The sequence below is a fragment of the Choristoneura fumiferana genome, chromosome Z, assembly GCF_025370935.1.
Source record: "Choristoneura fumiferana chromosome Z, NRCan_CFum_1, whole genome shotgun sequence".
Classification (NCBI taxonomy): Eukaryota; Metazoa; Arthropoda; class Insecta; order Lepidoptera; family Tortricidae; genus Choristoneura; species Choristoneura fumiferana.
The window spans coordinates 5,070,425-5,082,819 of record NC_133472.1 but is presented as its reverse complement, the minus strand read 5'-3'; the positions used below and the strand labels follow the sequence as shown (position 1 = coordinate 5,082,819).

Below are 12,395 nucleotides of genomic sequence, written 5' to 3'. Positions count from 1 at the left end.
ATGGGAAAGTCGGAAACTAAAAGACATACGAAGATCTGTTCTCAGGAACCATGTCATCGATTTTAGTAACAAGAAAAACTGAATTCAAACATTAAAAAATAACTTGTTCTCAGTACGGGAATCGAACCCGGTCGTTTTGAAAAAAAACTTACATTATTTCTATTTGGATATCGATAGTGTAGGTCATAAGGAAAAAATGTTACTACGAGTATGAAACACGATATCTAGTATGAATATAAAATGCAATGTTTTCATATTCTTTATTAATGTTAGGTTTTTTTTTCAAAACGTCCGGGTTCGATTCCCGAGTTGAGTACAAGTTTTTTTAAATTTATAATTGCAGTTTTTCTTGTTATTAAAAGCGACGACATGGTTCCTAAGAACAGATCTTCGTATGTCTTATAGTTTCATACTTCCCCATACTGACCGATCTAAATGAACCACCCTGTATAGCCAACAATGTATGACATGTGCAGGCATGCGTCCAACACCTATATACATAATAATTTATAATATGTGAGATTTACTACGTTTTTCAAATTTGAAGTCACTCCCTCTAGATCTATACTATCTCTTTGTTCTGTTTTGCGGTTGGAAATAGATCCAATAAGCACGATGTATTCATTAGTAGGTATAATGTCATTAGATGCTACTGTTGGTTTCTCAAATTCTGATTGGTCACTATAAAAGCTGACCAGAATTATAAAAAACCTGGCCATATTGCGGAAAACCAATAGAACTAATTTCTTGCACTGGTAACACTAAATTCAAATGTCATCTGTCTATTGCTGTCAAAGTTTAACGTTGTTTGCGCGCGGTATTTTAAAGTGTTATTTTGTATTTTTGCGCGTTAAGATGCCGAAGATTATCCATAGCCTTGGAAGGAAAATAAATTACAATGTATAAAAGTATTTTTCATAGAAAAAGTCCGAGGGATTAGAAAATATTCCTTTAAACAACATCACCGACACCGTTGTCAATGACGGGTAGGTTAAAGAATGTTGCAATATAAAACGTAGAAGTGCTGCCCTCGCGTCATCTTTTTTTTATATTCCTGGTCAGCCTTTAATTTTGTGACCATAGCTGGTCAAAAATGTTCGTTGTAGCGGAATATCTATTGATGTCTTTGTGTATTTGATAGGTTTGAGTTTGAGCTGGGGGCCTACCATGATCTTTTCATAAACGATCCAAACGCAGAGCAGTTCAATTTAGGCACCTAAACTGAATCGTCGAAATTGGTACCACGACGTTTATTTCTCAGAGCTGAGTCTCAATGGTTTACAAGTGAATGAAAAACCGATATTGTCTCTGGTCCGAAATTACTGGCACTTGAGGTATCCAATCTTAGGCCTCTAGGTTGGCAACGCGCTATGGGCGGTGGTGATCTCTTACCATCAGGAGACGCACTTGCTCGTTTGCCATCCAGTCGAAAAAAAAACATACTTTAAACACCTTAAAACTCTATAGACAACGCAAGCCCTAGGGTACCTAGAACAAGAATAGGGGGCCACTCTAGGCGTCAAATGGCAAAGGGCGGGATTTTCCAGTTTCCAGTGCAAAATAAATGATGCACCTTTTGAGAGGCACGAGAGTGCTGTACAGTGTGTTACTGGCAGCCAGGCCTTTTTAAAGGGAGGTTAAAGTAACATATTTCTGTAACTTAACCGTGACATAAATTTAATTAATAAACTAAAATTCAGACTTTGTTAACTTTTTAACAAAATTATAATTCCCAGCAATGTAAAGCAAAGTAAATTGACAAGTAAAAATCAAAGTATCTGTCGGTTGTCATTTACACTAAGTTGTCAATTTACTTTGCTATACATTGCTGGTAATTATTTTGTTGGAATGGAAGGTTGACATAGTCTGAATTTTAGTTTATTAAATTATGATTAAATTAATGACATGGTTAAGTTGCAGAAATACGTAACTATAACCTCCCTTAAAAAAGCCTGGCTGCCGGTACACTGTATACAATCTTGCTATACCTTGATGAAGGGTAAGAGCCAGAGCGCTGTCTATAAACTCTGTTATGTTAACATGATATGCATGCTTTTCTTTGATCTGTGGAATGTAAGAATGTAATGACAATTGCGTTGTGTCTGAAAGTCGATAGTGCGTAATGGCTCCGACCATGGGGCGTAACAGACCTCTTAAGGGAAACATAGGGGAGATCTTCTAGCACGTCCGGGGAATCTGGGGACTCGTCTACAAGGGCATCCTGAAAAGAAATTCACATTGTTATTGGAATTAAACATCCAACCATAAGTATGGTTATAAAAGAACTTCGCGAATTGTTGCAGACTGTAGTATCTTGACTCGATATATTCTAACTCCTATCTACCGTTTGTTCTCTTTAAGTCATCTACAATTTTTTTACTTTGACTTCGACATTTGTTTGCATTTATCAGAGACTTGATACTTTTCCAGTAACTTTACTTTTAGGTAACTTACAGTCTTATCAACGGAATTGTAGTCCGGTGTTGGTGGCACCACTGAAATGTTCACAGGCGACTCTGACTTGATAGAACCAAGGCTTCCAGGTCTCGAGTTCACGTTCAGACTCGTCACCGAGGCGCCTTTGAAGGGCTCAACCCTCATCAGATGAGCTGCCGGATTGATCGCAGACAAACCCATCAACATTAGAGGCCCTAGCTCTAAATCATCGTCAGACGCAGCATCATTGCATTTGTTCGCGTTAACGTCTTCAGTCTTTTTATTTATGTCACCATTCATCTTTGTCACAGCTGAGATACCCATCCTAGGCGATCTCCTCAAACCTCTTTCAACCTTGAAGTTCTCGTCGTCATCTTCATGTATCGAATCATCGTCCAGAAACACCGACGATGTTTTCAGACACGTACCAACGTTTTCTCTCTTAGTTATTATGTTCATACCTAGGACTTTATTTAGCACATTTTCAGCCTTTTGTCGCGTGATTTGTTCTTTTCTTATACTCCCTGGCGAAGGATTGTTAGCATTGCCATTTCTAGTTTTAGATAGCGTTACGCTTTCAACGCACTTAATCTCATTTAGATACTTCTCTTGAGCTATGACACATTGGACTTGATTAGATATATTAGAATTAGACATTCTTAAATCGTTAGAGCTAGAATTGAACACCATGGAGCTACAGGTAGTATGACTAGTTGACAAGGGACTATTATTCCTAGAACTAGAGGAAGGACTAGGCGACCTTATCGATGTGTCCTTCCTTAATTCCAACTGACTCTTGTTATGTCGAGTGCATACATCTACTTAGTATAGGGGAGTCAGTTTTTAATTCGTAGGACGTAGATTTCAGCATTCTTTGACTTTGTTCTATTGAGTCTATGACTCTCAGGGCGGCTTTGGGAGCATCTTCGGGACGTATCCTCATAGCACCTTTACGTTCTAAATGCGAGAAATTCTTCGGTTTCCTGAAAAACAATTGATTATTAGTCTTTAATTCTAATACTATGGGAAACATTAAAAAAAATTCAGCGCCAGTTATGTATTTTAATTCAATGTTTAATATATTATTATGCAGGACAAGAAGAAGAAGCAAGAAATAAGAAAAAGATAGAAAAGTAACCGAACTACGCAATCGCTTGACGTTGGGAACTTAGGGCCTATAACTTAGAACTACTTTCAGTGTGGTCGGATTGATTTGAAATTTAAAGGAGCAGCCACACAGCTGCTTAAAAAACGGTGACGGCACGGAATCGCAGTGACGCACCGCATGCGCACCGTTTTTACCCGACTGCGAAGAAGGAGGGTTATGTGTTTAACGCGTATGTATGTATGTATGTCTATTCCAATGTCCTCTCGTAACTACTCAACGGCTGGACCGATTTTTATAAATGATACGTCATTGGATTCGTATTGATGATGCGAGTGACACTGGGTACATGAAATTGTTGAAAAATTAAAATGGCGGATTTTTGACGTCAAATTGTAAGTTTTCAAAAACTTATTTTTATTCAAACCTATCGAGTAGGGTATCAAATGAAAGGTGATAATACGCCCATTCTAAATATATATGGGTTATAAAAGTTATAATCTACCATTTTCACAGAACTATTAAAAAAGTGTGAAATAAAACAATAAATTAAAAAAATCAAAAAAACCCGACTGCCTTAAAAAATACTAAAAAGAAGAAAATAAGTCTAGTGGGCTAGATCTTAGTTTAGAAGCTAACTTAAAGTTCAACAGTCGGGACCCATTTAAACAATCTAAACAAAGATCTAGCCCACTAGACTTATTTTCTTCTTTTTAGTATTTTTAAGGCAGTCGAGTTTTTTCATCGCATGCTCTCCACACCGCTGCTTAAAATACGGAATCGCAGTGACGCGCCGTAAACGTCAGGACTTTATCGAAGAAAACTCGTGACGTTTACGGCACGTCACTGCGATTCCGCACCGTTTGCGTATTTTAAAAATTAAAAATTTAAACGGTGCGCATATGGTGCGTCACTGCGATTCCGTACCGTCTCCGTTTTTTAAGCAACGGTATGGCAGCTCATTAATATGTAGGTTGGATAGTTAATGCAAGTACAGTACAGTGAGCGAAAAAAGCTTATAGTATTTTTTTTATCCAAAACTTATTTACTATACCTGTTACCACAGTTGGCACTGCACGTGCTAGTCGAGCTTCTGTTGGAGGAGTTCACTGGGGACACCTCTTTTGGTCTCAGGGTGGCGGGGGGTTCCTTCTGGGAGATGAGGGGGCTGTTCGGTTTGGACATACACTTCTTGTGGCACTGTCGGCAGACCGGTATAGTGTCGACTACCACTGGACTGGTTCGCACAGTGATCTGAAAAGGAACGTCCGTCAAGCTGCTTGACTAGTAAAGTTATTCGGTGACCGAGGCGAGGCATTTACGAATAATAATAATAATATTTATTTATTTCTCCACCACCGGTTACAACATCAGTATTGAACTTAGTTACAATTACAGTCAGACCCGTGTGGCAGAGACTGGTGCCCGAACTAGGAAGGACCTGTGTGTCAGGTCACCAGGTCTCCGACCCCCAGATGTCTGCAACTACTATTTAACAAAGTAATCTAAGGTTCATCATCATCATCCCAGCCTATATACGTCACACTGCTGGGCACAGGCCTCCTCTCAGAACAAGAGGGCTTGGGCCATAGTTCCCACGCGGGCCCAGTGCGGATTGGGAACTTCACACACACCATTGAATTTCTTCGCAGATTTGTGCAGGTTTCCTCACGATGTTTTCCTTCACCGCAAAGCTCGTGGTAAATTTCAAATGTAATTCCGCACATGAATTTGGAAAAACTCAGAGGTGCGAGCCGGGGTTTGAACCCACGACCCTCTGCTTGAGAGGCGATAGGTCAAACCACTAGGCCACCACGGCTATGTTATACTCGTAAAGAATATTCCTCCTAAGATTATTGGACTTAGTATTGAAGCAGACTGCCGGGAAAAAAAAAAATCTAAGGTTAATAAGTCTTTACTGAACAAAGCACGTGGAATTAAAAGGGAGAATGCATGGATTAAAAGAGAACAAACATGTAGATAAACAAACGTATCTTTTAAAGGGATTTCTTCCAGGAAATCTTTAGTGTTGTCTTAGAGGTGCGTATTACCATGGTCCGTAGTGTTGTCGATTCTTAATCCATCTCTTCTTCGGCCTTTATTCGCTAATATATTATAAGAGTAATCTATACCAATCAGCAATAGTGTAGCTTTATATTAGTGGAAGAATTTTTAAAATCAGCTCTGAAGTTGAATTCAGTTTTTTCTATCCCATGGGAATTTTGGATTTTCCGAAAAAAAAAAGAGGACTATGTCAATCGAGGATAGTCATACTATATCATATGAAAGAATTTTTAAAAGCAGTGCCAAAGTTGAATTTACTTATTTCTATCCCGCGGGATTTTTTCATTTTCCCAGAAAAACGTATCCTATGTCAATCAGGAATACTGTAGCTTACTTTTGTTGAAAGAACTTCTAAAATCAGACCCGATGTTGAATTCACTTACTTCTATCCCGCGGGAATTTAGCATTTTCCCGAAGAAGAGTAGTCTATACTAATGAGGAATAGTGTAGCTTTCTATTGGTGAAAGAATTTTTAAAATCATCCCCGAAGTTGCATTCAGTTTTTTCTATCCCATGGGAATTTAATAATTTCCCGAAGAAAAAGTAGCCTTTGTCATTTGGGTATAGTCATATTACATAATATGTAAGAATTTCTTAAATCAGCTCCGAAATTTATTTAATTTATTTCTATCCCGTAGGAATTTCGAAAAATCCTTTTTAGTGCGCGTCTACATCTATTAAGGAACATATATTCCAAATTTCAAGTTTCTAGCCCCAGTGGTTTGGGCTGTGCGTTGATCTATAAGTCAGTCAGTCCTTAGGCTGCTATTTACTCTTAAACTACTAATAATTCTCAAGCAAACTTAACCGTTATAGTTTTCCTTGAAAGTTTGATATAAGTACTTACTACCATTCTGAATTTTTTCAAATTTTTCCACCCACCAGTTTAGATTTTAGAGAGGGGGGACGCCCGATTTTAATGAAAATTTGCACTTTAAAGTTGAATACTTCGCAAAAACATCACTGAATCGAAAAATCGTCTTAGCAAACCCTAATGGTTTTAAAAAACCTATTCAACGATACCCCACACCATAGGGTTAAACGAGTAAAAAAAATCACCCCCACTTTAAGTCTATGGGAGATACCTACCCTAAATTTTTTTTTTTTATGTTATTATACCATTTTGTCAGCATAGTTTACACAAATATCCGTGCAAAATTACAGCTTTCTAGCATTGATAGTCCCTGAGCAAAGCCGCGGACGGACAGACAGACAGACAGACAGACAGACATGGCGAAACTATATGGGTTCCGTTTCTGCCATTTTGGCTCCGGAACCCTAACTAGCTGTTGCCCGCGGCTTCGCTGCTTAGAATAGTATATGCAAGTTTCCGGGATAAAAATTATTATCATCCGTCTTTTCCCGGGTCTCAAACTATCTGAAATACCGAATTTCATCTTTATCGGTTCAGCGGTTTAGACGTAAAGAAGTTACACACAAACTTTCGAATATAAATCGAAATATTAGTGGGACGCAAATCAAATAATATTAATCCCTTTAATCAGTTCGTTATTCCGATCATAGATGGCGCCGGCAAGTTTAAAACACGCTATCGTTGTGCCCCTATAATTTAGCTATAATTTTTACTCTAAACTAAGTACGAAATTGTTCTTGTAAATTTTTGAAAACATATTCTTATGAATACCAGTAAGGATATGTTGATCTATAATATTTAGTTTAACATAACAATCAGTAAGTGTTGTCGATTCTTAATCCATCTCTTCCTCGACCTTTTTTCATCCGGCTCATCGTACAGCTGGGCACAATAGGCGCATAAAACTAAAAGGATCTGGACATAAATAAATAAATAAATATCATATCATGGGACACTTGACACCAATGAGGGCTATCGCGTATGAATTCGCCGCTAGAGGCGCTAGTGTAGCGTGAGGTGTCCGAATGTCAAATATCATAGTTCTTGGGTGAGCTACGCGGGTTTATTTATAATTAGAATAATTTTGTGAATATTTTGCATTACCTGAAATTAATTATGGCCATTATGCGTTACGGGGCAATGATTGTCTGTGTTTTGAGACAGTTTTGCCTTTCGGAAACTTTTGTCTTCCTTTTTTTTCCGAACATAAACTTGCTCAATATTTTAATGGTACGGTTTTAAAGTATATTAAATATGATTTTAATCTAAACATTGTTTTCACGCCCGTAATAACAGACTTTGAAAGCCACACTTAAAAACCTCACGCAATAGTGGCGCCATCTAGAAAGACAAAAAAACGATAGCCCTCATTGACCTAGTCCCAAACTAAGTTTGTACTATGGATACTAGGCAACGGATAAACATAATTAAATATTTACATATTAAACATCTATGATCCGAGAACAAACATTCGTATTATTCATACAAATATCTGCCCCGGCCGGGAATCGAACAAGGGACGTCAAACTTTGTAGTCAGGTTCTCTAACCACTTGGTCATCCGGTCGTCAAAACATGCATACACAAGATTCAATAACCCGTTGTTATTTTATCGAATATTAAAATTAAGTATCAAATATTAATTAAATATATCTATGTATTAAGAATGAAATTCGCGGTCGTAACCGTATTTTATAAAAATCATGAGATATCTTACACTAACTAACTTTTCCCTAAAAACAAAATAGGTAACCAAATATCTTGTTGGTATAATTTTGAGTTGCATTAAATTGCGATCACTTAATACCAAAATTAAACTGAAACCTAATTCGCATGCACATTTTTTTACAGTTTTCATTTCATCTCAATATCTAGATAATTCGCATGCACGTTTTTTTCACAGTTTTCATCTCATTCTCATCTCAATATCTAGATAAGCAATTAGTTACCAGTGGTCTTTGGCCAGCTAAGATATCAATGACTTGTTACGATTACGGGTGTAGAAAGCACTCACAAGTAAATACTACAACGTCGCGCGTATATTCAATTAAATTTTTAATTTCTTAAGCGTGACATCAACATGTTTTTTTTTTGTGCAACAAGAGAGCAAAGTTGTTTTTTGTTGCGAGTGTTGATTTTGAATCCCGAGTAATCGAAGGATTCTATAATTGAATTCTAGGTTAGAATTTTGAGAGCAGCAAGGGATTCAAACACACGAGATGCAAAAAAACTTTGGTCTCGTGTGACACATACAATTTTTTACCTCAGCAGCGAGAACATAATTAATTTAAATGTAACATAAGAATAAAACCACATAAATAAATAAATAAATAAATATATCACGGGACAATTCACACCAATTGACCTAGTCCCAAAGTAAGCTTAGCAAAGCTTGTGTTATGGGTACTAAACAAAGGAAAAATATAATTATATAGATAGATACATACTTAAATACATATTAAACACCCAAGACCCGAGAACAAACATTCGTATTTTTCATACAAATATCTGCCCCGACACGGGAATCGAACCCGGGACCTCAAGCTTCGTAGTCAGGTTCTCTAACCACTAGGCCATCTGGTCGTCAAAACACATATATATACCTACCTGTTTACAAAATAAACACATTTTTTTTTAAATAAGTATAATCCGATTATTAAGAAACAAATATAATAATCACATTTAAAACAGTAAAAAAGTGTCCGGTAGGTACAATACAAATCTCATACTCATAACATGCATTGTAATTTGAGCTTAGAACTTCTTATAAAATATGTCATACTTATTTTTTAATACTGCACAGAGCCTTATCTTGGGGTCATTAAAAAGGTTGAACAATAAACGTATAATTTATTATAACTGTTATTAAACATTTAAATATAATTTTATTAAGATTTCTATTTCAGGTTTGTTACAAATTCATTCAATTTAACAACTATTTATTCCAACTGTAGAGGCAGTATACGGAATACTTTTATAAAAAAAAACAAGAGAAGCGGCTTTCGTGCAACGAGGTTGCATACTTTATTAAAAGATCGGGAAAATTTACATTTTGGAAATATTTCGTTATTAGGTATCGATATATTTTTAATACCATAAATTTAATTTAAGATCGTAATTAACACATTTGATCCTATTTCGCGCTTTTTTCGTGTTGAAGTGAAATGACAGATCAAAGTAAAGTTCAAATGTTTGGAATTTTGTGAGTAGACCCAACACTGTACTCAGCATTTTAAAAAAAAGTTACTTTGTCTCACGGAGTGAGCAAAATGCGATTTTGCTCACTGATTTCTCATAGCAAAACCTGCCTGTTTGAGGTGCTGAGGTGGAAACATAATATTGTACAGAATAACCTATTAATAAATATATTTTAAGTACAGCGACACCTATCGGTCAATAAAGTAACTATCGTCCAAAACAGGTGGTATGACAATATCATGTGGTGATATAAGTAACAGGAGTCACGGTGACAATTTACTGTGTTTTTTTTTGAACGGGATCGTCAGTCACTGATATCAAAATGTAACGCTTTTCCCCATATGAGAGAGAGAGAGAGAGAGAGAGAGAGACATTTATTTACACCCATTAAAACTAAACACATAAAATAAAGACATATACGCACTAGGCTGTGACGACACGAACGCCAGCGGAAGGTAGTTCGCAAACAAAGTTATGTTCCGGAAGAATGTATGGCAACACTTGCACAGTTTAACCATTTTCGAACAAGTCAAGCCAGCCTTATCAAGTCAGGCCAGGATTTGATTTGGCTATTATGGCAGTGAATTATTAACAAGTTTAATATTTATAATACTGTAATGCATCTCATAACCCTCCATAAACCATTAGACATCCAATAGTAAACAAAGATTGGAAACACAGCTCAGCCCATTGCAAACCCGTTCACGGTACCGCCATTATTTGTAAAATAAATCGAAAAAAATTAAAGAAAAATTAAAAAGTGTGTGTCAAATGCGCTCAATGTATTTTTTATTTATTGAGAGTGGCCACGGAACCAAATCAGACAGAGACAGAGAATCAAAGCAAGTTACAAAACACGGTTAAAGAAAAAGAAGACTGCTATTCGAGAAAAGAACGTCAGCAACTCAGCCAACCTTTTGTTTATCGAGAAAGTAAGCTTTGTATTTAGATTTAAATGTAAATTGATTTCAGCGCACGAAATGGAGAAGGCAGACGGTTCCATATCTAAGTTTTATGCGGCTAATACCAAACTACACCTACGAGATGAGAGTGAGTGGTGTACATTTACAAGCCGATGGGATTCGAGTTGTTATGGCCTCGCTACTGCTGTATTCCTTAACTAATCTTACTTGGCTGCCGGAGTTACTGCTTTTTGAGGGGCTTCTGTCATTCTCCTTCTTCTCGTTTGGAGAACCCTTGTCTCCGTTCACCGTGACGATGTCAGCTACCTCCAGAAGGTTAAGTTCCTTGGATCTTTTTCTTAGTTCTTCGACGCTCCACGTCTGCATTGTAATTAAATTATGCCCACTTTATGGATTCAGGCGTTACCTGACTACTTAGGTTCTCTAACCGCTTGGCTATCCAGCCGTCAAATAACAGTAGGTATAACTTAAGCCCAATTAAGATTTGGAGTAGAAATAAAAAATACAAAAAGACTCCAAAAACCAATCTTAATTTGATTGCTTAATAGCGACATCTCTTGTCCGGGTGAGCGGTTAGTTCCGAAGGTATGTTGACGTCTCTCGATGAGAGCTAAAACATAGATGTCGCTAGTGTCTCTGCTTAAGTGGCTAAGAAAGTAGGTTTTTAGTGGTGCACGGGAGAAATTTGTGTCTGGACACCTGTCCAGTGGTGGTGTAGGGGTATGGCACGCAGCACGGAATGCTGAGGACTTGGGTTCGATTCCCAGCGCTGGCCTCTTTTTCTGAGTTTTTTTTGTGCATCCATGTTTCAGTTTGTATTTTCGTTAAAGCATAATTGTGAATTACAAGACAATTTAATATAAATTACTATCGAATCTAGTTTTGTTGTACAATCTTTACCTCCATATCGGGCTCCGGTGGGTCCAATTCTTCAGCTTCAGGGAGCTGAGTCATCCACTTCTGGAGATGGAGCGTTGACCCTCGGCTCCTCGTGCTCCTGGCGCCGTCAGTGGCACTGGCAGCTCCAGTCTGAGTTTCTGCCGAGCTGCGGCGCGTCTATAACAGGTTGGGTGTTAACCAGGGACCCAGGTATTTGACCACAAAAAAGTAGGAGGTACCTCGACTGTATTGCAGACCTATACTACGTTAATGGACCACAAGGGACTATTTAACCCCTTATTGACGGCAGTAAAGCGTAAACGTACATTTCCTATTTATAGGGTTCCGTAGTCAACTAGGAACCCTTATAGTTTCGCCATGTTTGCCCGTCTGTCTGTTTGTCTGTCTGTCCGTCCGCGGCTAAGCTCAGAGACCGTTAGTACTAGAAAGCTGTAATTTGGCATGAATACACATAATATCGGTTAAGCCGACAGTGGTAAAATAAAAAAATGAAAAAATGTAGGTTACTTCCCATAGACGTAGTGTGGGGTATCGTTGGATATGCCTTTTGAATGACTTGAAATTTTCTACAGGTACATAATATTATAGTTGGGAACACAACGCAATCCAAGTACAGTTGTTGAGGTACAGTCCAGGGGGCCTACCATGATCTTTTCAGAAACGATCCAAACGCAGAGCAGATCAATTTAGGCACCTAAACTGAATCGTCGAAATTGGTACCACGACGTTTATTTCTCAGAGCTGAGTCTCAATGGTTTACAAGTGAATGAAAGACCGATATTGTCTCTGGTCCGAAACTGAAACGCTAAGTCGCGAAAGGGATGCCGCTATATGCAAACCAAATATTGTATACTAAAACCTCTTTATTTTGGAAAACTATAACTCTGTCATTCCGT

The 12,395-nt window shown here is 37.7% G+C and overlaps 2 protein-coding genes across 10 annotated transcripts in view; both read right to left on the bottom strand.

Annotated features, from left to right (window-relative positions):
• Positions 1 to 3,224, bottom strand: part of LOC141438953 (uncharacterized) — a 36,654-nt gene extending 33,430 nt beyond the window's left edge. For all 8 annotated transcript variants that reach the window (XM_074103591.1, XM_074103512.1, XM_074103070.1 and 5 more), the window contains exons 1-2: positions 2,455 to 3,224; positions 2,151 to 2,221 (exon numbers count right to left, since the gene is read on the bottom strand). In XM_074103591.1, the coding sequence (XP_073959692.1) occupies positions 2,151 to 2,221; positions 2,455 to 3,126 (743 nt within the window). In that variant the 5' untranslated portion in view covers positions 3,127 to 3,224. The remainder of the gene's footprint in view (positions 1 to 2,150; positions 2,222 to 2,454) is intronic.
• The window catches only part of LOC141438830 (uncharacterized), a 40,844-nt gene continuing 31,589 nt past the window's right edge, over positions 3,141 to 12,395 (bottom strand). For both annotated transcript variants that reach the window (XM_074102887.1, XM_074102957.1), the window contains exons 13-16: positions 11,500 to 11,655; positions 10,807 to 10,959; positions 4,596 to 4,795; positions 3,141 to 3,419 (exon numbers count right to left, since the gene is read on the bottom strand). In XM_074102887.1, coding sequence (XP_073958988.1) covers positions 3,236 to 3,419; positions 4,596 to 4,795; positions 10,807 to 10,959; positions 11,500 to 11,655 — 693 coding nt within the window. In that variant the 3' untranslated portion in view covers positions 3,141 to 3,235. The remainder of the gene's footprint in view (positions 3,420 to 4,595; positions 4,796 to 10,806; positions 10,960 to 11,499; positions 11,656 to 12,395) is intronic.